Genomic DNA, 27,384 nt, shown 5'->3' with positions numbered 1-27,384 from the left:
AGATAATAAGAGAATACAAACAATGTTCTTTCGAATGATGATAAAAATTCACTAATAAATTTGAAGTTTCTGTGTTGTTTGTTTAAAAAAGAAAGAAACCTCAAAATGGATATACCTTCATTAATTACCCCAGCAGAAGTTAGTGCTCGTTATTAGACTTATCCCTTGAATTGATATAACTTACAGTTACGGAATTATGCTTCAATAATATTTTAAACAAACTAATACATCAGATTTTTTACATTATTATTTTTATGATTAATACAGAAAATCTATTCGTCTTACAAAATTGATATTATATCTGATCTGTACAACAATTAATTGCATTCCACCTACTTATTTAAGTTCAATGCAAACTGTTGTTGCCTGGAGACGACAGTGTACGTATGCTGCTAACACATTCTGCAAGTTTGCTATCCTGATGAAATTGTATAAGCACCAGCTCATATGTCACTATAGTTCCAGCAACCTAATAACATTGAACAGACAATAACAGAAAGCAGAAGACAAGAAAACCAGAATCACACACAACCAGGAAAGCAGACTATTAATTATTTAGCTTGGATATGGTAAAGTGATACTCGTGTTTGACAAAAGGGAGGTCAATTTAAGGATAGACAACAAAAAGCGTGTAAACGGAAATCAGAAATCAGATTGCACAGAAAGGAAGTAAGTAACGTTCAACACACAACAAAGCAAAGCTGGTCGAAGGACCATAGTCCGCATGGCGTGCCATGCCACGTAGGCCATGGACAGAAACAAAGCGTGAGTGCAGAAGTAATGAATAGGCGAATAAGCGCCGAAGTGCCAGCACACGTGGCTGCTCATGGACAAACCACCGGGGAAATGCAAGGCTGTACAGTACTTACGCTCAGCACCAATTTCCGTGTGAGATAAAAGAATTTCATGCCACTTAATGCAACCAAATCGGTGCTAATATCCTCCGAGAAACGTTTCACCTCAGTGCACCAGGACTCCTTCGGCACGCAGCGTAGCACGCGCAACGGCTTCCGTGACTCATCATTGATGCTGGCCGAATACAATGAGACGGCCAACGTGCGGCCGATAAGGAAGAAAAACGAGAAGTAAAAGTACGCGACATGGGCAAGCGATGGCATTTTGCTACAATGAGTGAGAGAAAACCAGACGAGACATTAAATTGCCAGCTATTATTCACCAGGCGAACGAAATTATACACCATTACCGAGGCATGTGTAAACTCACTTAAGACTACGCAGCAGTTGCACACAAATGAAATACAAATTATTCGAAAAGGATATCATCGTGATGAGCGAAATGGCGCCGTCAATGCGTGTGCAGAGCTCGCACAAGTTCCGGTATTGTTTGCGGCGCGTCGACCAGTACATCTCAGGCATACGCTGTGTCGGTCAGTCGGCCATAGAAAGCAATTAAAAATGTAAGGCGATATTTGAAAGTGTGTAACGTAAGCTCACCATGCCCTTGAACTTGAATAAGTTATCGTTGAGCTGTCTAAATTTCGCTGCCAAACCGATGCTAACAATCATCACGAAAACGTCCATATAATTCCAGATGAAGGTGCAGAGTATGTTCTGCACTTTGCCCCAAATAGCCAGCGGTACGGAGTAGGAGAAAATCATAAATAAATGCTGATTGGTCAGAATAAAATAGTTTTCAATTGGGTCCTCGGTCTGCGGACAATAATTGGAATAGTGTATGTTGGATAAGATATTCAGCAAGTGTTCGGCTGAAAATAAAAAAAGAAATTTCAAGAAAATCATATTTCATCACATCATCACAAATTGAAAAATCTTTAAAATATTGGTTCAAAACTTTCCGGGGTCCCATGAGGATTGGTTTTTTGATGAGCGTTTGCAAACATGTTGAAAAACAGAATCGACAAAGGATTCGGAAATTAAAATTCTATATAAAGTTTATTGTAGTCTAGAACTTATGAAATCTGTCCATGCTTAGCTCCTGATGGCTAACAAAAAAATAGCGAGCACAATTTAGAAACACAACAGTGAGCTCGAATGCGAGGCGCGTTACAGACGGAAAGCTCTTCTGCAACCCTTCTTTAGAGGTGGCTTAAGCCATAATGATTATTACTTCGTCTGTTACGAGTTTGTGTACAAAAGTTGTGTAGATAACAGAAAGATCCTATTACATTTCGTACACTCTAATCTAAAACTACAAGTCTACCTAAAACTATATATTAAACTAATTGCGGAGAAAAGTTTGGAGTTGAGTGATCAGCGTGGGTAGATGTTTTTAAATCTAGGTAACTGCCTGTCTCATAAACCTTTCAAGCGTCGATATTGTATAGTGCGTAGTAGGAACTCGGTTCCTCTGCAGCTTTGTTTACCTTGTGTAATAGCATTTTCCATATCTTGGGGAAAATCCCTTATCGTAGACATCGTGCAAATAGCTCCATAAATGGTTTTACGTTGTACTTTACTACGAGCTTCAGAGTCCTGTTCGGGATTCCATCCAGGCCTGGTGCTTTGGAATTACCGAACCGTTCAGCAGCTTGTAGCACTTCGAGATTATTTACTTGTATGTACTACATCTGTGGCTTCGGAATAGCGTTTCTGCCACATTTCTAAACAACGTGAGACAGGTCAATGCTTGACTCTTGCCCCTTTCTATGTTTCCCATTAACGATTTTATGTGCCTCGCCAAATTACCCATTTCCACTTACAAGGTTTTTCTATTAAATAATGCGCATCTTCAGAGATGGCACACCGAAGACCCGATTGCTGCAGTGAGTATCAAAGATGGCTTGAAAGATTTCAACCAACAATTGGAACTATGCCCATCCATATAATGGAAAATTTTGCGAAAGGATCCTGGTTTGCGGGCTTAAGAAATCCAACTCTTGCAAAAGATAATACCGAACGTTCATCAAGCGCGTCGCACGTACGGTGAATGGACTCAAAACGAGATTTCCACTAATCTCGATGTCATAAAAAAAATTTGTTAGTTAAATAAATAAAATTGTTGCGTTTGAAGTAATGATTATCCATAAGATACTATATGGTTTGATCTATGGGTAGAAGGACTCATTGGTCCATATTTCTTTAAAAATGAAGCCGGTCATAATGTTGCAAACAAAGGGAAATGCTACAAAGCCATAATTTATGACTTTTTCGAAGCAGACTGAGATGATGTTGAAATGGACGACATTTGGTGCCAACAAAGAAGGAAGTGGATTATCTCTCGTCCTGTACTTATCGCTTGGCCTCCAAAAGCAATCACAAGATTTGGACTATATGGTGCGTGTTTATGTAAAATCACTTGACTATGCAGATAATTCTAAGGCGATTGAAGCCTTGATAAAGCTTTCCAACATCTGTAAGTAATTCCTCGGCTTTTAGCCTTAAAAATTGCGGGAGGATAAAAAGTTCGATTAACCCCGTCCTTAGTTGTTCCTTACGTTTCTGATTGAAAAATATACATCAAAACCTCGAATATAATCTATTCTTCCTTTCTTCTCGAACTTAGGCATATCTTGATTGTCTGACTGCTAATTTTAAGCGGTTTCAAAACAGATATGACACGCTCTCATCCCTTACTCCTTCATTTGCACCTACCCCCTCTACCATATGTACTCTATGTCATGTCAAATGATCATCCAACTTACCAAGTGACAACGTCATGGCCACAACTGTCACCATTTTAATCCTGTACGCCAGACGTCCTTTCTCCATTTGCGTTAAATACTCCGGCAAGTCGCACTCGATTTCGTACCAATCCAGCATCAATGCCGGCCATTTGCGCGCCAATACGATGGCACTGATGCAAACCACAATAATGGACAGACGAAATATCATCGGCTCTGCACAATTACCAAATGTATGTACGAGTTGGTGTGTGAGTAAGAGAGCAAGCATCATTGTAGGCGATCCAGGTCACAAAACGAACGGCGCCGAATGAAGGCCGGTGAACGATTGAGGAATGATGCAGACATGACAGAGATAAATGTTTATGTAATAAAGAGGTTACCATGCAATTTCATTAAAGCAAAATTGTATGTTTGGCTTTGTATTTTTCCTGTGTGACTTAAACAAGAAAAACAATAAAGCGAAACATTAAAATGATAGCCGTCTAAGTGTCAAAGGCAAAGCTCAATTTATGTGCATGTGAGGACTTGGATTTTCACATTTTCTACCGTGACTGTGATTAAGTTGCCTCGGTGATTACACCCAGAGCTCTGTATGCAATTCTCTGCATTTATGCGCTCAAGTTCTCGCGACTTACCAACACTGTCGAAGTTGATTGGTTTGTGAAGCACTTTGTTCATTGCCAATCCCAAATCAATTGTTGTCGTTGTTATGAACAACAAACAATATAAGGTCCGGATATTTGTCCATGAAAACGACAACTGCCGTGGGTGGGCCGCAGTGACTCCCTTGACCGGCATTATGGCGAAGAACTCGGCGAAGAGCAGCACTGGTTGATCAACGGCGGGAGAATGAAAATGTCACAAAAGAAAAATGTTGATTAGTGGAGGACAATGTGCAATTACTTATTAATATTTGGTGTTGTTGTAAAATCTTAAGAGTCAATATGTGAAACTTGGAACCACAGACTTTATTATGTGTTAGAGTTTTTGTGCTCTACGTTATATGTGATATTGAATTCTGATTATAAAAGATTATGTCCACCGAAAAAAGATATTGAATAATTCAGTGGAAGAGAGTTTGACGACAACAATTTTATATAGAGTGTTAATTTATGGCATACTCTATATTGGGGTTAGTGACATTGCAGCTTTTCATTCAAAGGTACTTTATAAAGCCATATGTAGGTAAGGTTCTACCAAAATGACGCAAATAGTTGACAAATTAGTAAAAGATAGCTAGAAATCGGAAGGGATAGGACTGATCTTCTTGACACGTCTGTTTCTAGATCCTTTGTTTTTTAAGCCACAAAAGCTTATCTTATAAGGTCCACAAATTATCATATTATAGTAAACTTTACTGTTAACTGTCTGACTATCGAATCAGTAAAGGAGATACGTGAGTCAATAAAAACGATGCAGAATAAAATTTCCAAAAGGGCTGACAGATAGATCAGTTTGATATGGAATGCCTTAGGGACATGCAGGATCGTCAAGATCATGTGCAAGGGCCTCGAAATAAACACGCATGGTTTTTACGACGGTTTTACACACGGTCTCGAAAGAACTTCACGGTTGCTGGCCTAATGACAGGTCACAAGTTAGTGGCATCACACGCGACCCGGATGGGCATTAGTAACGACGATACATGGAAAAAGTACAGGGAAGTGGACATGAGAAAAACACACAAGAACATCTCTTATGCTTCTTTCCAGCCTTGTCTAGAACTCATCTTAGATGTATAGTAGCATCGCAGATGAAGTATCAAAAAAAAATCTTTAGTTCAAATTAAACTGAACCATAACGCTACCCATAACCAAACTTCAAATAATAGGTATGGTTAAGTTCTATGCCGCTATGATAAAGCACCACTTATTGGAAACAGTGTTATCCATAAACTTGGTTCGATCGGTAGTTTTATGTGGTTATGGCACCTATAATTAAATCTTAAGAACCAGCATTTATGTATGGCGTGACAGCGATCCAGTTTAACGTAACCTAACTTACAGCTGTTGCCAACTGTAAAATAATAGTGGTTGCTATAATGGTCCATATCGGTGCTTCGCCAAATAAACAGCTTATTGAAGAGAAAACGACGTGTTCAATATTTCAAATAGATATTTTAACAACGATTAGTTTGCGTATACTATATACCGAACGCTTACAGATCCAAGTCAAGTTCAGTAATAGCTTTGTCCTCAAATAAAGTTGACTTCTGCCTTGAACTTTCTGAGATTCAGGCGATATCAGACAGCAGTATCAAATTTTTACTTTTAATGGTAGGGATGTAATGGGGTCTGCTTATGATTCTGGGTAAGCAGTTACTTGTGTAAGATAAAGTAGCAAACCCGTGTGGAGCCTGGCCAAAAGAGAGAATGCTTTAGTGGGGGCACTCCGACATATTCGGTTTAAGAATTCGCTGAAGTCTAACTCTAGGCCCTATGTTGGGAAGGTGCCGATACCCGACTACTTGATGTCCTCCTAAAAGTAAAGGCTAATATTACCTCCGTGCAAGAAATGCGTTAGTCAGGACAAGGACGGAGGCGACTAGAGCGGTCAAATAAAGATTCGAAAATTCGGTGGAGGACTCGTGGTGGGAGAAGTACTCACTCGTCGAGTAAGAACCTTCACACCGGTGGATGAGTGTCAAATCACAATCCGCATGAGAGTAAAATTTTTCACCACAACACTTATTTGCACCCATGTCCCGACGGAAGAGCAGGACGATTATACCAAGATGCCTTTTATAAGCCACGATGTAAAAATTGTGCCAGTGTCCTTGACGAGCGTACGCTCCGAGAACCTAACATGGCCTCAATACGGCAAAGTACGCTCGTCAATAAATATAGCGAAAGTACGATGTCGATAAGCTACTATCTCAACCGACAGCGAACGGGTTTTCTACTCCACTTGCACTCCTACCCTCTGAGAGCACTCATCAGCAGCTCGGTATAAGGGAACAGTGGGACAACATTTCATTTTCATTACAGCTACAAGCCAAACCATTGGTTTCTGTAAAAGTCGAAACACCAGCTGGACTGTCGTGTCGCAGTGGAGAGAAAGCAGACAGCCTACTTCGTAATGTTGCGGTCGACCACAACACGAGCGGGATGAAAAAGTTCAAGACGCAAGCGAGACGCTTGAGAAGTTAGCCGACAGGAGTAATGCTCATAAACTTTACTGAAAGATGCGGCGATTAACGAGACTTGCAGGTCCCAAAGCGGTGATCTAGTGACTTATGTTCAGAGTTCCATGTTCCATTGTACGACTATGATTAGGTTCGAATAACAATTACTCGCCTGAAGTACAACAAAAAGCATGAGCCAATGGAATACCGACCGAGCAAATCAAATACGGCGGCGAAAAACTAACAAGATGCCATGCATCAGCTTCTTAGCAAGATATGGTCGGATAAAATGACGATGCGATTTTAATCTAACTGTGCTCTACGCAGTCCAGAAAAAGGGAGACCTCACTATCTGCGCCCTTGGGATAAGCCTCCTTAATATTACTTATAAGGTCTTATCGAGCGTAGTGTGTGAACAATTTGAAGCCCACTCTCAACAGAGTGATTGAACCTTATCAGTGTGGTTTTAGACCTGGAAAATCTACTATCGACCAGATTTTCACCATGCTCAAAATCCTTTTAAAAGACCCGTAAAAGGAAGATCGACACACACCATCTCTTCGTCGTTCGTTTAAATCCGCTTGCAACAGTAGGAAAAGGAACCGCCTTTTTGCCGCGGTGTTAACTCTGCTATAAACGAGTAAGCATTGTCCACGTCAGTAAAAAAGAAGAGTGGTGTTACCACACCAAATTGTAGTAAATAACACCAACTCTATACACATGCTGCAGGCAGATAACCTTAATTTAAAGATTTATAAATCACCTACATGTGTATGTATATTGTAGGTTAAGTGTCACGTGTGTATTTGACTCACCTTTACCGACAGCCTGATGAAAGCTGCCATCGTGTTGAAAATCTTCCTTCACCGACTTGGCCAAAACTTCTGACATAAATTTGTAAGTTAACAATGGTAATGGTGTTAATTAGTCACTTACTTGGTGGTTTGTCTATTTGCAGTTGCATCAGTTCCCTTTGAGCAGCAAACTCCGTGCAGGTACGTCTAATTAGGGTAGATTTGTGGTTCGGTTTCTGCGGTCCATATGTCGTGGCAGCATTACACCCATTTTGGCTGCAAATTACACATAATTTGATAAATATATGAAATGGGGTGACTCACAAACTAGCATCTTTAGTATTACAGAGGTTTAAGAAAAATTCAGTAGAGTACAACTGCGAGACGAAATGTGGTGCTTCACGTTTGAAAAATTTTGGTGATATTGCCGACTTAAAATAATGTTGATCCAAAAAATATCTTAAGCAACAAGTTCCCTTGTAATGCTACTAGCTGTCTCAGTTTTATAGTCGGCCAGTTTGAAACTCTCATTTGGAAACATTGGACTGTTTTCGGAAGTACCGTTCAAGTTTTATGACCAGATCTTTTAAGCAAAATCAAGAATACTTTTTAAAATTTAAAATTAAAAGGCACAAATATGGTTCACTCTACATATATTTATAAACAAGTGTACCGCCCTCTCTAACTAGTTTGAATTATTTTTCGAAGGTTCACCATTTCTAACTTCACATACACGCCTTATTTACATGAACACTTATGAGCAACTCACCTAAGCCGACGTATACCGCGCTCGCATTGACGCCGCCACAATCGTCGATTCTTGCGTGCATCTTGTTGTTGTTGTACACGTAAGCGCGCATCAGCGGCTACGTTACCGATTTTCCACCCGATTTTAAATGCGAACTTCATAACATTACTTCACAGATGAGTTATTTTGGCGGAAAATCGAATTGCCGCGAAATTGTTGTAGCTTCAAATGCGACTCGTTGCAACATGAGTGGCGTGGCACACTCAACTGACAGTGCTCCACACCCGTTGCAGTCCTGATTAGCATTATTTACTTGCAAGCCGGTACCTTTGATTATCACACGCGATCTATGTATGTGTAATGCGTGTAGATTTGCTTATGATTGCGGCACCTGGCGCATTTCCCACAATCTGCATGCGAAGTAAATTTATCAGTGTCCATACAGTTAATAGCTGTCTGAGCAATTTTGCAATGCCAAAAAAAAAAAGATTATCATAGCAAGTAAGGAAAAGCTAAATTCGGATGAAACAGAACATTTTACACCAGGTCAACTGAAGAGTCTCACATACATAGATGGCGCTACTAAAAATAAAAATAAAACCTTTTTAGTTAGCCGTAACTTTTAGAAGGCGCGTGTATAAATTTGACTGCTGTCAGATCATTAGTTTGTGATGAATTATATGATTTTGAGTTACGAAGGGAGCCTGCTTTAGAGGCTTCAAAAAATCGATTTTTTTAAGGATTTTTTGGGAGGAAAAGAAATAAGTGATTAAAGCAAAATTTCTTGGGTTTATAGTTATATATTTGAACATCATTCACAAATTGTTTGGATACGAAATCGGGCAGGATGCAGGTCGCAATTTCTATCGGAAACAAAAAATTCGAGAAGATTTATATTTTTTAATTATTTATCTTCTAGTTAAGAAATTTTAGATAGTAGTTAGAAATTTTTTAAATATTGAAAAAACAAACATGGTTTTTGACCAAAAATTGTACTTTATGTTGTTTAAAAATATGTTCAACTTGACTTTTCTTAGTTTTTTTTAGTTTAAATAGAAGATAATTTAATGCCAAACATAAAAAACTTTGCCCCAATACGACGTTTAATTTGTTTTCTATCTTGTCCGCCAATTAAGAAAAATCTTAAAAATGAAAAACCGAGAAATCGCGCGTCAAAGTTTTCGCTTTCTGCCCAATCGCTCATATATCTGCTAGACGCTCGGTCACTATTTTCCTTCTAGCTTCGAAAATATTTCAAATTCCCATCTAAAACTTTGAGGACATATTCTTAGATTATTTTTACAGAGATTTAAGCAAACAAAAATCGATTTTTTGAAGCTTTTAAATCAGCTTTTAATTCCCCCTTAAGCAACTTTTGTTGTTATAAAAAAAATGATTAAAAAGGAATTTCGCGGGTTAATAAAATATTGCTTTTGGAATGGAAAAATACAGTTGAAGCAAAAACACGGCTCGATGATGAGTTTCCGGACACTGCCTCAGGGAAATCAACCAACAAGGATTGGAAGTTTAGACGTGGTGAAATTAGCACCGAAGACAGTGAAAGCAGGGGACGCCCAAAAAAATGGTTACCGACGAAAACATCAAAAAATTGCACAAAATGATTTTTAATGAACGTAAATTGAAATTCAATGAAACACTCTAAAGATATCAACTGAACATGTACATCATATCATTCACGAATATTTTTGTACGAGAAAGTTCTGTGCAAAGTAGGTGATGAGCGAGCTCACTGTTGACCAAAAACCATGACGACTTTATGATTCTTAGCAGTGTTTTGAGACGTTCAAACGTAATAATCCCGATATATAACAACGGATGAAATATGGATCCATCATTTCACTGGTAAGGTTATTGCGTCTGTATTTTGGGATGTGCATGGCATGATTTTTAATGACTGTCGTGAAAAATTAAGGACTATCAACAGCGGCTATTACATATTGAACCGTTTAATAGACGAAATCGCCGAAAAACGGTCGCACTTGAAGAAAAAGAAAGTGCTGTTTCAGCAAGACAATGTGCTGTGTCAAAATTCATTAAAAACGGTAGTCAAAATGCAGAAATTGGGGTTCGAATTGCTTCCACATCCACCATTTTCTCTAGATCTGGCTCCCAGCGCCTATTTGCTGATCTCAGATGTCAAAAGGATGCTCGCTTTCGTGAAATGAAGTGGAGATCGCCAAAACTGATGGCTACTTTGAAGCAAAGGACAAATCGTATTACAACAATGGCGTCGAAAAGTTGAAAGATCGGTGTAATCAGTGTATGACTTCGGAGGGAACTGTGCTGAATAAGAAAGTGTGATTTTTTTTTTTTCAATTGACCTATTGCTCTCAAAATTTGCAAGAATCCGAGCTGAGAGATGAATTTCAAGTGTTGGCAGAACTTTGTAATAAATAATAAGATGTTTTATAGTCTCCTCTTCTTCTATCTCCTCACAGTTTCTAGAAACCACTATATGGCGTTCCTGGACTACTGGCAGAAGGAAAAGATTTTCTTTAATTGCCGTGATCTTCGCTTGGATTACACTATGGTCGTCTGGTAGGCGGAAGGCGAGTTTGGTATCTATCTGCTGAAAAGACAACACCTCCACTCGATTATCTAGTTTAAGCCCATCCATATAGATGCCTTTCTCTAGAAGGGAAGGCAATATTGAGGATCAAATTTAAATTCAATTCAATAGGATGTCGAAGATCCGTGGCAATTGGTACAAACGAGAACTTAACAAGTCCCATATCATGCCCCTTGTGACTGATGACTAATAGGTAGCATACCCCAAGTCTAAACGCTCAATTCGCTACCAGCTGTTTGCAAAGTAAGTCTGTTGGCAGTAAGTGTAAAATGACGTTAAGAACCTGGCTTAGCGTTGTTCAAAGAGCTCCACTGTTCCAAATACTAGCTGCTCTTTGTATCCTTTTCATAAGGCCACCATACCTATGTATATACCGTAAGTCATAAACGACTTTCATTACTCTAACGTCTAGGTTTGTTTTCTATGACAGCTTCTTATCTAAAATTAGCTTCCCACATAGATTCCAAATCTTCTATTGCGAGCATTTTACCATTTAATAAAGGTGGCACAATTTCTAGAACTCAATGTTTCCTAGTGAGCAATATCAGCTCTGTCTTGCTAGCATTTAAGTTTAGTCCGCACGATATGTCCCACAGATTTATGGCATTTAATATTGTTTTCACAAGGAGATTATACCGTTGCCTTGGGGTATAATCCATGCTAAATTTTATGAAGATACGTTCCCAAATAAAAAAGTTTTCCATGCAATGACTTGATTGGGCTCAACCAGACTATATCGTATAGTCCGATATCAGCGGTTTCGATAAATAAGCAGATGGAGCTTCTTGATAATAAATAATTTATTTAATTCAAATCGCTCCAACCAAAATCTGAAGCTTACAACATTCTTTCTTTCATTGCCCACAACTTCATATTAGCTTATCTTTTGCCATACCTTACAAATCAGTGGAGTTTAAATCTTCCACAAAGTAATCCTCATTATAAAAGCAGACTCTTATGCAAGCAAGGAAATGACAAAATGTCTTACAATGCAAATAACTTTGCTCCTTTCAGTTACACAAAACTCATTTCTTTCGATTTACCTCGGGGCAGCAACCTTCTTTATTATCTTGTAGTTGTTGGTGCACCCTCTTCAATGGAATTTTAATTACAAATTTACTACAACTTTAATTAAGACCAAACACAATTCGCATTTCTGCATACTGCAATTATGTAATACACAAATACATTCAAAAATAAACACATATATTTAAATATAAATGTGCATATATATTTTTCTTCCTCCTCACGATATCCATTTTCAATTCCTTTATTACGTACTACATATATATTATATTTAACAGTGCATACTCACCTGTGTTATGTGGGTTTATTTCAACCTTGCTGGGAGATAAGATTTGCTCATCTGTTGAGCTATTTTTAAGAGATGCTCAAATTATAACTGAAAGCAAAAGACTCTGAAACTCTCACTAACTGTTCAAATCAATATTTCAGACCTCAAAGTGGTTTGAGAAATTGGAAATTTCTTTCGCGATAACTAGCCTGGGACGATTCTTGAAACACGACATAGGTAGGGTGATATCAAACCATGTAGATCCACAGCAAAAAACTTACACTGGGTTTCTTTCCTAGAGACGAAGACCTCAGCAAAATAGTTTAAAAAATCGGCACTCTACATTTCTAGGGTATGAAGCAGCCTATGCTTAAAGTATTCACAGCATTATGAGGGGTTGTCGCACTTTCATTCATCTTCAAAAGCGCAACAAAATCCCAAGACTCCGATTGGAATTGAAATACAAGGTACTTCAATATCTACCAAGCAATGGTGTCAGAACGCCTGGAAAACGAAATAGAAAGAGGAGGAGAGCCTTTGGAGCCCTTATTAATCGAATTATTCTTTATTGTTTTATTAAATTTTATAGTACCACTAAAATATTGTCCTTAATTTTGAAGTTGATCCGAATAATAGTTTCGGAGATACAGCCTTGAGAACTTGTTCTAGGTTTTAAGTTAATGTTTTAAGTAAAACATGTATTTTTTCGCTTAGGAGCCGCCGGAAATGGCATCGTAATGGCCGAGAAATACTTTTTTCCAAAAAATTTCAGAATTTCTCTTTTAATAGTGAATGTTGTAACAATAAAAAATTCTAATTAAATATTTCACTTTTATATGAGAAAAAATTGTTTGAAAAAATGCTGAGTTTTACCCAAGGAATCCCATGTAATCCCTAAAGTCGCAAAGCGAGCACATTGTCTCTTTTACGCTTTTCTACGATCCCTAAATATTGAGAATCTAAATGAGCTACTATTAAGAAGAAAAGCCTGTGTGTTAATCTATATATTGGCTAGTCGAAAATGTCTTTTCGTTTTTCTAATCAAACTTCAACTCATTATAGCCTGAACACGAAGTTTGTAACACCCAGAAAGAAGCATCGGAGACCCTATAAAATATTTATATAAATGATCAGTATGTTGAGCTGAGTCGATTTAGCCATGTCCGTCTGTTTGTATATATACGAACTAGTCCCTCAGTTTTTAAGATATCGTTTTGAAATTTTGCAAATGTCATTTTCTCTTTAAGAAGCTGCTCATTTGTCGGAACTGCCGATATCGGACCACTATAACGTATAGCTGCCATACAAACTGAAACATCGGAATCAAGTTCTTGTATGGAAAACTTTCACATTTGACAATGTATCTTCACAAAAGTTGGCACAGGTTATTTTCTAAGACAATAATGTAATATACGAAGAAATTGTTCAGATCGGATTACTATAGTATATAGCTTCCATACAAACTGAACACATAGTTACTAAAAGAAATGCACTTGTGAAAGGAAAATTAGCTCCGATTTTTTTTTTTATTTTTTTTATTTCGAATGAACTTTAATGAACCAAATATGTACCATTTTAGTCGACCACTTTTCACCATTTTTTCACTAGAGACATTATTCCATCAGTATTAAACTTTTGTGGTTTCTTGGCGAAAAACTGCGACAAGTAATTTTCACAGGCTTCTCTTGAAGCAAACTTTACTGCATTAAGAGAATTGACCGAAACAAATGGAAGTTCGATGGTGCAAGATCAGGGCTATATGGTGAATGCATCAAAACTTCCCAGCCAATCTCTCCCAGTTTCTGCCGCGTCATCAAAGATGTGTGTAGTCTAGCGTTTTCCTGATGCATTTTTTTAGATTGCTTACCTCAATCTCATCAGTTGTTGACAGTAAAATGTGGAATCAATCGTTCGAGCAGGCTGGAGCAGTTCATAGTGATGATTCCTTTCCAATCCCACCAAACATTCAGCATAACCTTTCGGGGCGTCAATCCTGGCTTTGCGACCATTTGTTTAGCTTCACCACGCTTGGACCATAAACTTTTTCGCACATTATTGTCGTATTTGACCCACTTTTCGTCTTCGGTTACCCCTTGCTTCAGAAATGGTTCGATTTCATTTCGTTTCAGCAAAGAATCGCAGATGTTAATTCGGTCCATTAAATTTTTCACAGACAATTCATGTGGTACCCAAACATCGAGCTTCTTTTTGTAGCCAGCCTTTTTAAATGGTTCAAAACCATTTGATGGCTGCTTATGTGACGGTCCTGATCAATATTTTCCATAATTTCATCGACTTTTTCAACGATAGGTCGACCAGAGCGAGATGCATCTTTCACATCGAAATTTCCAGAACGGAAGCGAGCGAACCATTGTTGTGCTACACGAACTGATACAGCATCGTCTCCGTAAACTTCACAAATGTCATTAGTGGCTTGAGTGGCGTTCTTCCCTTTTTATACAAAAATTTCAAAATATAGCGAATTTCTGCATTATCTTCACTCATTTTTGAACAACTGTTTTTTTCCAACTTCCCCGAATTTAATTTTTTGTTGTTAAATGAAGCTTAAAATCTCACCTTTCCAACACTATAGGGTGTGACACAATGTAATTGGTAGCACTGAAGATGCAATGACTGCAACGACATCTATTGACAAAATACGAATCAATAAAAGCTCTTTCGAATACACGGACTACGGATGACCCGATTTTTGCGCTATGCATTTATCGGTTAATTATCAATCATGCTCGCCCTTTACCCTTATTGAAACACCCTTTTATTACTGTTTCACAATATATTTCAAACAAACACATGCTCACAATACATCTACTACGCCCCATAAACGCTCAGCCTTCATAACAGTCGTTCACTTTACCCTCCTTATTGAATTGCAATAAAACCAATTCGTAGGTCACAATGCTGCCGGCTACCTATAAAATACAGAAATGAAGTGATGAAATGGTATAACATACGAATCTACATACATATATAGATATCTGAAAGTAAATGCTGGAATAGACTATATAAATATTCAGACAAAATAAAATAGTTAATAAAAATAGAATAGAATTGTAAGAAAGAGAAATATGATTGCAATATTGGGTAAGTTTATTATTTTACGGATATAAGAGATATTTCACAAAGCTAGTACGGTTGACGAGTGATGCCTAAGCATATGTAAATTTTTAAATACAGTGGTACATAATAATTCTTAAAGACCTCCCGAGACCTTCACTTGACAAATCTGACCTTGGTGTCGCACAAATGCTTATTCAATACACGTCGCCTTATCGAAGTATAGGGTTACCACAGACCTTATTTTAAAAATCAACACGATATTAGAACATTGTAGTTGATATCTTCTTCCTTTTTATTCCACATGGACGTAATTACGTACACGTAGACAGTTCTTTATCTTGATCAATACCATGTCATCGACTTTATGTAAAAATAACCATATTTTACCTGTATATATCCAGAAAACAAGGATATCTCCGACAGCCATCTTACATTTTTACAGCCGACTTTTTTCAGATCATTGATCTCTGTCTGGCCGACCAGTTAGAATTTTATAAAACTGCCAAATTTATCACCCATAAGTAAGATACGATGTTATAGACTTTCGTGCATATGACTTCAAAAGAATCGCTATTCTCAACGTAGCGGGGATTTGAGTGATTTATATTCAATGTCTTATTCAAATGATGACATATGTCTCTAAATGATCAATTTAAAGCTATCTATATGGAATTCCAAATGTGATTGCTAATCACAGGTTTTAATAACGGGTAATCCAAGTAGAGATACTTTTTCCAATAGTATTTTTTGACAGATCACGCGTGAGTCGTATCAAGCTCTCATATTATTTTTGTTCGGGATTGTTTGACATCTCTTCAATCCAAGGAGTCTTAAAAAGTTCCAAGAATATCCGACGTTTACTAGCAAAATTTTGATCAGCTCGATCGATGAGGCCCATTTCCGGCTAAATGGGTGTATAAACGAGCAGAATTGACGAATTTAGGACGAAGAGCAACCTGAAAAGACTCAAGAGCTGCCATTTCATCCAGAAAAAAACAACGGTTTGGTGTAGTTTGTGGCCCAGTGGAATCATCGGTTTATATTTCTTCAAAAATGATGCGGCTGAGAACGTAACCGTCAATGGCGACCGCTATTGCACCATGATAACTGACTATTTGAAGCTCGCGACATTTGGTTTCAACAAGACGGCGCCACTTCCCACACATCACATCAGTCAATGGATTTATTGAGAGAACACTTCGGTGAACAGACAATTTTACGTTTTTGGCTGATCGATTGGCCACAAAGATCGTTGATATCACGCCGCTAAGCTTTTTCCTGTAGGGATATGTAAAGTCTAAAGTCTATGCGGAATATCCCTCATCGATTCAGGCCTTGGAGCAAAACATCACGCGCTTCATTCGCTAGTTAACATTCGAAATCCTCAAATGACTTATCGAAAATTGAACTCAACGATTGGAGCATCTGAGACACAGCCAAAATGCGATAGAATGTTCTTTCGAATGATAATAAACACTACCCATTAAATATTAAGTTTCTGTGTTTTTTCTTTGAAAAGGTAGGGGACCTCGAAATGGATCACCTTTTTATATTGCTTTCACATCAAATGAACAGTTTAACATACATATGCAAATAAATACAAACATTCATACGTTTTACTTACCGTAAGCACAAGACCACGGGTAAGATGAAAGAATTTCATGCCTGACAACGCAACAACATCTGTGGTCACTTCTTCCGAGAAGCGTTTAAGCTGCCAGCATATGTGGAAGTAAGTGGCACCGCAACGTGAGTATGGGTATTCCGCAATAGAAATTGAGAAAATAAAATAATAAATACGTATCAATGTTGTTATGTACATATATATGAATATTTTTCAATAGGCTATATCAAAGCCAGAACCTCATTTTTGTAATAAACCTATGCAAATTTCTTTTAGCTACTAAATACATGAAGTTAGTAAAAGAAACTTCTTCAGCAATACTAAACATAAAATAGGAGAGTGACTGAAACGAAAGGGATAATACAAGTTGATTTTTGTCTCCGGGAGTATTCTTTTAAATAAATAGCTTTATCCTTTCTAAATTCACTTTAAGATTATTGCTCAATATAAATTCTGCATTTTGTTATACCCGTAGTATTCGTAAAACATTAACTCACTCTTCTGGAGTTTTTTAAGACCACACATTTGTCAGATGACGTAGACGTAATTGAGAAATGATCTCTACATACTCCGGGAGGTGGTTCCGCTCCAAGCAGGTGACTGCAGGGATGACCTTAACAGAAATTGCATGGAGAGGAGACATCAAGAGACATCCTGTCGTAGTCCGGAATGCAGTGGTCTGACATGTTTGTAGCTTCTTCGTCTGCCTCTCACTATTTGAAAACCGGCCGGCCGATTGCCTTGTATGTTGTCAACAACAAGCAGTAATCGTGTGAGTCGGATTCTTAATGCCGTCGACTGCGATATAAAGGTCGTGTTTGTACTCATTCGTCCAGTTTGTGAATTAGGTCGTTGTGGATATAGTGGGAGAGAAGAAGCCAGAAAGGCCGAAATGATAGCCGTTTACGTTTGAGCACATGTCATCGATTACATTGCCCGATTATCAATTCCCACAACATCCGGTTCTATATTAACGGAATTGACCCAAGGGCTGTACTTTCAGAGATCTAACCCCGTTTAGATCTGGATCACTGGAGCAACGCCTTGCCGAAAGGTTGCTCCGTATCCTCCTGGCTCGTGCTGGCATTGAGTTCAACCCGGCCTCGGAGGATTTCTTCTGCTGCGTCTACACCAAATGGCTTCATTCAAACTCCACCTCAGTTAGGTGTAATACATGCTTTAGCACGGAGTCATCTTAAGACCTGCTCAAGTCTTAAAGCACACAGGAAGTGTACCACGAGTTACGTGGCTCCATGCTGCCAACACACTACTGCGACCTTAGCCTCTACGGCTGTGCAGTCTCCACCTAGTTCGCGCACTGCGCCGCCACTCCATCAGAATGGCCAACAGAGAACCTTTACAGTCTATAGGAGCTCAACTAGGCAGGATAACTCGCATTATGACCAATCTCCAACTAATGATCCGACAGCTGTTAAATATATACACTAGTTTTTTGACCGTTAGGACTAACTAAAACCCAAGATTGAATGAGATGTACCTTCACCTCATCCATGTTCCTTAATATTTAATTGCTAATATACGAACCCAAGCTTTATGCCATAATATAAGCGATTTGCAAACGAATTAAAAGGCGAACACTTACCTCACGGCACCAGGACACACTTGGCACACTCCGAAATACTACCAGCGGCCGTTTTGATTCATCATTAATTTCAGCACTATATAACGACAACATTAAGGTGCGCATCAAGAGGAAGCCCAAAGAGAACCAAAAGTACATTGTATGTGAAAAAGATGGCTTCTTTCTAAAAAGAAAATTAAATACTGTTATAAGTTAAAACTTTTGACCAGAAAACGTGTCAGTAACGAAACTTGTGGTAAAGAAAAATAGTAGAATACAAAAGAGTATGTTTTCAAAACTCACTGTAGACTCTTAAGAATTTTACCACAGATGAAAAACAAGTTATTAGAGAAACACAGCAGTGTGATTATCGAAATCGTGTCATCAGTTGCTTCACATAATTTACACAAATTACGGTAGTTTATGCGATTTTCAATCCAGAATTTCTCGCTCGTTGGCTGAAAAGAAATGAGCGAGCCGCCGTTAATATTTTCTTAATAAGTATATCAAACCTAGACAACACACAAATGAAGAATATAGTATACGATGTGTCGCAAAACAGAATGTGAAGACTAAAACATTTAATAACAACAAAAAGAGCCACAAATAATGGTCAGCTTACCCGCTTAGCTACGCGCAACATATGCTCGTTAAGTTGGCGGAAACGTGCAGAGAGCGCCACGCTCACTGCCATCACGAATATGTCATTGAAATTCCATGCGAACGTCGATAACACATTCAACACTTTGCCGAAGATGCCCGCCCAATCGGTGTAATCAAAGAAGTAGAAATACTGCGACCAGTTGGTATATAGAAAACTCCGGATAGGGTGCCCTGGTATTGTGGGACACCCATTCACATAATAGATAATGCCCAACATGCTAAGCAAGTGTTCCACTGCACAGCGAAAGTGAAATAATGAAATGAAAGCAATCGCTTAACACTCTCGCGGAGGTAGCTGCAGATTACACTCACCCATGGAGCACATAGTCGCCACCAGAGTGATCATTTTTATGCGATGGGCCAATGCTGCTCTCTGCATTTCCGTTTTCAGCGGCGGCAACTTGGACTCAATACTCTCCCACTGCACCATTAACGCCGGCCACTTGCGGGCCAATTGAAAAAATGCCATTGCTATTAGAAATATTGAAACATAAAAGACGATCGCTTCTGCAAACAAAAACAAAGCAAAAATTTATTAATTAATATATAAGTTAGGGGCTTTATAAGAAAACTAACGTTTATGCTGTGAACTTACCCACTGTATCGAAGTTAAATCTTTCGCGAAAAGCAAAGGCGATGGTGCACAGGCTGGCCGGTCCAAGGCAAAAAATCACCAGCATTGCGTAGCATGTGCGCACAGATTTCCACGAAAAATACACCTCCGAAGCAGTTTTCGATAATATGCCACAAACAGGCATCAAGGCGAAGAACTGAGCTAGCAGCAAAACTGAGAAAAAACTTAGATTTGAAAACGAAACTTCAAATTTCGCAACACATGGGATGACCTTATCGAGGCCACATATGTATTAGTTGATCTATGTTAGGTTAGGTTAGATATGATGGCTAATCCAGAGATTACACTTGGACTACTATATGCAGTCCTTTGTGAAGCCATAAAAATTGAACTCATTCCCACCAGTTCGGCGATATATCTGAAAGTGTGCTCCCAAGTGTTTAAGCCTCGATCTCGCATTTGTGGAAAAATTTAAAAGTAAGTGCTGAGATGTTTCGATCTCTCTTCTACCTTGCAGTTCCTTAGAGCATGGACGCCGATAGAGCATTTGAAGTTAGAACCCGCACATCTAATTAGAGGCTAGCCTTACCAAGGGCAAAGCGATAACTGGCTCACTTACGATCGATCTGGGACCAAAAGGATCTTGCGACAGAACCGATGGTAGCCCAGCCCTAGTCAAGTTTCCGCAAAACTCAACTAATCCAGTAGTAGAACACACGATTATTAAAGGTATTGGACCGAAGTCTAAACATACGGTTAAGTACTGCAATTTACCATCAGCTTTAAGACCAGTTAAACATCCAGGGAACAACTTTCTATTCCAAAAGCACCAGAATCTTGGAGTCTCGATGAAGAACTAGAATCGACTAGCTCTTGGAAGTGATTCAAGGAAATGACAACCGATTCTTTATTTGATTTACCAGGATGTTCAACAGTGCCGCATCTATTTTCACAGGGTGAACTTAATGACTTAGTTCGAGATCTAAGCCTTCCGAACTTTAGTATCCAGACTAAAAGTTTGGAACGTTCTCCAAAGTGATGTAAATATTACTTTTTACAGAAGGATCTTGCGACAGAACAGGTGGTAGCCCAACACTAGTCAAGTTTCCGCGAAACTCAACTAATCCAGTAGTAGAACACACGAGGAGAGGAGTGCGCCGATCCGTTTCCATTCTACTGATAACGGGGCGAGAGTGCCTTTCCTTATCAGCTTGTCAGCTTTACAGTTGACTGTGATTCGTTCACCAAGGCTGAATGCACGGCTAGTGAGCTCAAGGCTCTGCTATCAGAGTTTTTCTGAGGGAAAATGCACTCCGGAGCAATAAATCTAGTCATTATCTTAGGGATATGGGGATAGATGAACAAATTTATTAATATTTAACACTAAAAAAAATTTCGGACATCTTAACCAATATAAGGTATATAAATTCCAAATAATCACTGTCTTCATTTGGTAAGCTACTGAGAAGCCGATTCCTCTTGCGACGAACAAAAATTACGTTACAGAGGTCTCCCATTATTCCCGGCATTGGAGCATTCGAGAGAACTGTTATTCGCAAGGTCTTTGAACCGTCCGCGTGAGTGATAAATATCGATGAAGAAGGAACCACGAACTGTATGAGCTCTACAGCGACATGAAAGTTAAATGCATAAAAATCCAAAAGCACCCAAAATTCATTCAAATCTAAAACGAATACGCTGATTAGGCTATAACACCCGCATGGAAAATGATACCTCAGCGAAAAATGGATATTAATTCGATGTCCAATGATGGACTACGAAAGCAAGAGCGTCCACGCAACCAATAAAAGGACCAAGGTAAATAGCGACCTGTCAGCTCTTGGGACATACAAATGGCGCATCCTCGCAAAGGATAGAGGCAACTGGCAAAGTTTTGTATTCTGACCTATGGTTTTAGGGCCAAAGAAAAAGAAGAAGTATATGAAAAAGTTTGGTTGTGGTTTAATTTCAATAATTTTGAAACCTTGCAACAAGAATGTTCATATAATATTACTTGTATGTATAAATTGGGTTGAATGCGGTCGAGCCATTGCTGAGGGATAAAGTATAAGTTGTCAGATTGACCATCAAGAGAGCTTAAGGTCAGTCATAATTTTTCACTCATGGTCCGCTTTCAGAAGGTAGAACCAGCAAAACTACTTTTACTTTTAAATACATAAACATATCGAAATTCATATATCGTAAGTCCTATGTATGGTACAAAGTATGCTATCTATTCTTGTCATAAAATGAACAAATTGCCTTTAATGATTTAAAGACATTTGAATTATTTTGCATATACATTGTGAATAAGAAGTACCCGAAACTTGTTAACATAACACAAAATATTTAATTATTCATCAAAATTTATTTTATTGCCTTCAAAGTAATCTCCACCTGATGTAATACACTTACACCAACGATTCTTCTAATCCACGAAACACTTTTCATAAGCACTTTTTGAGATGGCTTTCAACACCTTCAACGAATTTTGTTTTATATCTTCGATTGACTGAAAACGGGTTCCACGTAGCGGCAATTTCAGTTTTGGGTGAAGGAAAACGTCACATCTAGCCAAATCTGGTGGTTGATCAATGGCATTCATTGCTTTATTGACCGATAAGCGCAGTGCGGTCGTAAGCTCTCAACATCTGTGCTGCAAGAAAAGCATAAGCGCATTGCGCAACGATGGATGTGCCATACGTTTTAAGAGCGGTAGGTGGACAAAAAATTCAATATCTTTGGAATGGTATGAATGAACAAAAATTTTTTTGCAGATTATTAAAGGTGAATATTTTCCGCGTTGTGTCACATATTTTTCAGTTTTTTTCAGAGTGAAGAACACACGAAAAATTTCAATTGTTTAACAAAAAATTATGTAAAATATTATTATTTAAACAAATAGATCGTGAAAAAATATCTATAATATAACACGAATATTTTTCTTTGACTTCAGAAAATTTCATTGATTTATTGCCAGTAGTTTAAGACCAAATAATTTTACAATTTTACCCTGCTCTAAATTTCAACCTTCAATAACACTGGCCTACACTCATTTTGGTGCCTAAGATTTCATACCTGATTTTGGATGTATTTTGTGAGTTGGTACGAGTAAACGAAGTCACATTTTCCATACCTGCTCTTGTTCATAAGAAATAAGAAAAAACATTTAGTAGCTGGAATGTGGTCTATACATACTCCCTACTATACCGACTACTGATGCGCACAGAGCTGCACCAAACCAAAAAATTTTTTTTGTAGGCCAGTGTAATTGGTTTATTCACATAAATTGCTAGAAGCCAATATTTGAAACGGCGGACCTCATGCAGGACAGTACCATACAAGCTTACATTACTTAGTGTATGCCAGTGCGTATGAGTGATTTTTTTTGTAGGCCAGTGTGACTATAAGAAAAAAACAGAATTTTGACGAAATATTTACTTATATCACTGGGTATGCGTCTGGTACCGCTCCTAATGAACTACTAATTTTCAAAATCGGTGATTTTACGAAATTTCCATGGATGAGTTGACGTGGTTTGACCCATCTGCTAAGTTGGTTCAAACTGTACATAGTGTGCTAATTTTTACTAAAATCGGTTCAGTAGTTTAGGAGTCCAACGCGGACAAACAACGTGACACGTCTTTTTATATATGTATAAAGATTTATGTACATAAAGCCTCGGTGTATTGATTTACGTATAAAATATTAATTTTGTTATAATATAAATCGAGTTGGTTTTTTCTCTACATAAAACTTACCTGGGCCAATGGCCTCTAAAAAACTGCCCGAATGTTCATAATCTTTTTTTGTACCACGCCGAAATAAATTTCGTACTGCAAGCAAAAAAAATGGTATGAAATAAAAATTGGCTGACATTTTTAAATGCTGCAACATGACAATTCTGTCACTCTAATGAAAATATTTTATGAATATTGGCACAAACTGTTAATTGATTCGCTGCAATTGTGTACCTATGCTGGTATATTCAGATATGCATATGTAATCACTGGCATTTAGTATTAAAAGCAAATTTTCACGAAAAGCAGTTGATACTAAGGTTGTATACAAAATAAGAAATAACTAAATGCGCGAAATGTTAAAAACATGTTGTTGATAAAAGTGAAATAATTTTACTTTTTTATTTGAACTCAAGCTCACCTCGCACCATGCCAATCTGTCTTTTACGCTGTTTTGCCGATTTTGGCTTAGCACTCCATTCTTTCAGTTCAAGCAAACTGCATTGAGAAATAAGTAAGCAAAAATGATAATACCGGCATGAAATATGAAATATAATCGCGCGTTAAAGATCACTGCCTACCCGCTGCCCACTTTGCGACTACGCTGCCACACTTTGATATTCTGTAAGCGCACTTGCTGACGTTGCAGCCAATTTTTCGTGACGTTTGCCGCCACCTTCATGTCGAATTGCAAATTTTCAACGTTTAATTAAAGATTTACGAGCGTGGGCACTTGATGATTTCTGCCGGCGAATAAATATGTGCGCGCCTACACATATGCAACAATCCGTTGCCGAATTTCATTCACTACTGACTGCGTGTGAAAAAGCGCTTTACTCGCCGGTACACGGACATTTACAACATTGTTGCAAATTAAATATTTAAGCTGACATGTGACGACGCCCACTCTTCGCTGCGACGCATATTCAAATGCAATTACAAAACGCTGTTGTTGTACCTGCAGGCAATAAGGCTGCACTTAATAGCTTTGTTATTTTTAACAGCAGAAACTCGTTAAGATACGGAATTATAAACATTATGCGACAATTTCTTTGTAGAAAATTGCAACAATTTTCGATTTATTTAGTGAAAATTTATTACATTGAAACGGTTAAAATGATTTACCAGATATTTTTATACTCTTGCAACCTGTTGCTACAAAGTATAATAGTTTTGTTCACTTAACGGTTGTACGTAAAACCTAAAACTAAGCGAAATATATATGTATATATAGGTTATATACTATATGTATATATAAATGATCAGGATGATGAGAAAAGTTAAAATCCGGGTGACTGTCTGTCTTGATGAAACTTGGTATGCAGTTTCTTCAGGACAAAAAAATTTGCGAGTTCGTAGATGGGTGGATCACTGCACACAAAACGCCATAAACCGAAAACTTATGAAGTGAACTTATGAAAAAGTGGGTATGTCCCCGTCTTCTAATAAGTTTAATACACATATCTCCTAAACCGCTAAAGCTAAAAGAATCAAATTGGCAGGCGCAAATATTATGAGAACTTCTTTCGAAAATAGATCAAATTGGAAGATAACCACGCCCACTCCCCATAAAACTGTACTGTTAAAAACTACTAAAAGCGAAATAAATCAATAACTAATTACGCCAGAGACATACAAATATACAACGAGATGATAAGAAAGGGCTTTATGGGAGCCGATGGGAAAATTTAACAATGGGCTTGGCACCGCCTATTTTTTGGTGAAATCACATAAACCGGGGCTCGACTGACCGATTTCGATTATATTTAGTACGAAGTATTCTCATGATCCTATGTCACAGTGTAAAAATGGATGACATCGGACTACAACCACACCTACTTCCCATGTAACACAATTAATTCACAATAATCAATAAATTCGATTTGATTACTTCACTTTCCTGTACAAGTGATTAATATAACGGGTTAAAAATTTGCGCTAATAATTCCTTTAAAGTATGCCATCTTATGACCAAAAATTTCCCAAAACCAAACAAAATTGTTCAAGCCCCTGGTTGCCGAATATGTGGACCCCAGTATCTATAGTTGACATGGACCAAAAATATCGGTCAATGTAATCCTTTCCAAACGATAGTAGTTATGGGTATCAAAAATGAGTTGAATCGGGTCGATACATCTCTGAGTCCCCTTATACCTAATATAAGGATTTTCGAGCTTCCAGGTGACTTTGTGCTGGATATATCGGCCAATATTTGAATTATCACAATGAAAAGTACAGAACATGTATTGCTCATAACATTATATCTTTGTGCTTAAAATAGATCAAATTGTGCGTGAACTTGATCTAGTCCCCATATAACAAATATCAGGATTTTCGAACAACCGGTTGACTTAACTCCATGTGATTGGTCATTGCATTTAAGGTACCTTAATGAATTGGAAGATGTTACTGTCAACAACGTTTGGTTCCAACAATTTTACTACTTGCCTTATAGCCAACGAAACAATGGATTTATTGAAAGAAACTTTTGCTGACCCCGTTATCTCGCGTCGTGGGTCTATGGTGTGGCCTCCAATACTGTGCAGTTTAACGCCGCTCGAAAATTTTTTGTGCTTTTATGTGAAGTCACGTGTTTATGCAGATAATCCCGAGACGATTGACGCTTTAGAAGTGAATATTCAGCACTTTATTGCTGACTTACTATCCCAATTGCTGCCAGTTCTAAAATTGGACATCTCGTCTGGAATTTATTCGAGCTTGCCTCGACGGTCACTTATACGTAATCAATTTAAAACATAATGGCAATAAAGATATCTAAATAAAATAAATTATGGACTCATTTGATTTCTTTAAGTTGACTCGTCTTCTCCTACAATTATATAGTTTGTGCCCTAAATGGATAAATGTGGCTCAGTACTTCCCTAAACCTATATATTCTGCTTATAGGTTAAAATGTGAAATAATTTAATCATGGTGTACCAGAATTCCCAATCGATGACGATGGAGCGGACGTTCCATTGCTCGACCATGAAGAAGTTCGAAAAGCAATTACCCGCCGAGGTATTCAAATATGAAGGCAAAAAACTGATATTTACCATGGATCATCTTCTTTGTAGAATATAGTCGGACGAAAGCATGCCCAACGATTGGAATTTAAGTGTGCTCTGCCCAATCCACAAACAGGGAGACCCCACAATCTCTGCCAACTACCGTGAGATAAGCCTCCTCAACATCGCACCTACGCTACTGTTGACAGTCATAACTTCGAAGTCGTACATAACTTCGTCTATCTTGAAACCAGTATTAACACCAACAACAACGTTAGACTCGAACGCAGAATAACTCTTGCCAACAGGTACTACTTCGGACTGAGTAGGCAATTGAAGAATAAAGCCCTCTCTCGGCGAACAAAGACCAATTTCTACATCTGATGAGTCGGCGTTATGAGTTTTCAAGAGAAAGGTTCTGCGCAGGATTTATGATATGATTTATTTTGTACGAGATATATAGCGGTAGCAATTTTACGGTAGAAAATTTGAAATCAAGAGAAAGGTTCTGCGCAGGATTTATGATATGATTTATTTTGTACGAGATATATAGCGGTAGCAATTTTACGGTAGAAATTAGACGACACTCATGTGTCAGTCCACTGAGAACTGGAAAGCTGTCATCTAAGCGGCAGCCTCATTCATGACAAAACTAAGACATATAGTATAGAGCAGAGTAGGCGTCCGTCAGTCCGTTCGATAGAGAAGACTTAAATGTCTTATCGCTCCCACGAAGTAACATTCAATCAGTTGGTTCCGTGGAAGAATCTGGAGTTGCGAGTTCGTTAGATTTAGCGGATTAAAGTTTCGCACTCCGGCTTTTGGCGCTTCCCCCTACTTAAAACAAAAACCAAAAAAAAAGGTGGAGAAGGACCTGGCTACACTTAGAAGATCCAATTGGCGCCAAACAGCGAAAAAGACGAACGACTGAATATTATTATTATTACTGATTGCTGTAATT

At 38.1% G+C, this 27,384-nt stretch overlaps 1 protein-coding gene across 1 annotated transcript; it reads right to left on the bottom strand.

Annotated features, from left to right (window-relative positions):
- Nucleotides 1-229: 229 nt before the first annotated feature.
- LOC126761912 (uncharacterized) lies at nucleotides 230-24,199 on the bottom strand. The gene is made up of 19 exons (XM_050478347.1): nucleotides 23,997-24,199; nucleotides 23,837-23,913; nucleotides 23,437-23,511; nucleotides 19,697-19,888; nucleotides 19,414-19,608; nucleotides 19,061-19,335; nucleotides 18,742-18,896; nucleotides 18,460-18,622; nucleotides 16,857-16,946; nucleotides 15,006-15,084; nucleotides 8,292-8,442; nucleotides 7,665-7,798; nucleotides 7,544-7,612; nucleotides 4,240-4,431; nucleotides 3,623-3,817; nucleotides 1,455-1,726; nucleotides 1,225-1,379; nucleotides 870-1,122; nucleotides 230-469 (listed from the first exon to the last, which is right to left on the bottom strand). The coding sequence occupies exons 1-19, from the start codon at nucleotides 24,095-24,097 to the stop codon at nucleotides 347-349; spliced, it is 2,946 nt and encodes a 981-aa protein (XP_050334304.1). The 5' UTR covers nucleotides 24,098-24,199; the 3' UTR covers nucleotides 230-346.
- Nucleotides 24,200-27,384: the final 3,185 nt, after the last annotated feature.

The sequence above is a fragment of the Bactrocera neohumeralis genome, chromosome 6, assembly GCF_024586455.1.
Source record: "Bactrocera neohumeralis isolate Rockhampton chromosome 6, APGP_CSIRO_Bneo_wtdbg2-racon-allhic-juicebox.fasta_v2, whole genome shotgun sequence".
Taxonomy (NCBI): Eukaryota; Metazoa; Arthropoda; class Insecta; order Diptera; family Tephritidae; genus Bactrocera; species Bactrocera neohumeralis.
Note: the sequence above shows the minus strand (reverse complement) of the source record. Positions and strands in the feature narration are given on the sequence as shown.

Excerpts from the sequence above, each read along its gene's own strand:
- LOC126761912 (XM_050478347.1), bottom strand. The coding sequence starts at position 24,097 with ATGAAGGTGGCGGCAAACGTCACGAAAAATTGGCTGCAACGTCAGCAA. Across the intron at positions 3,818-4,239 it reads AATCAACTTCGACAGTGTTG|AGCCGATGATATTTCGTCTG; the intron begins GTAAGTCGCGAG and ends GTAATTGTGCAG. Across the intron at positions 1,380-1,454 it reads TATTCAAGTTCAAGGGCATG|CGTATGCCTGAGATGTACTG; the intron begins GTGAGCTTACGT and ends TGACCGACACAG.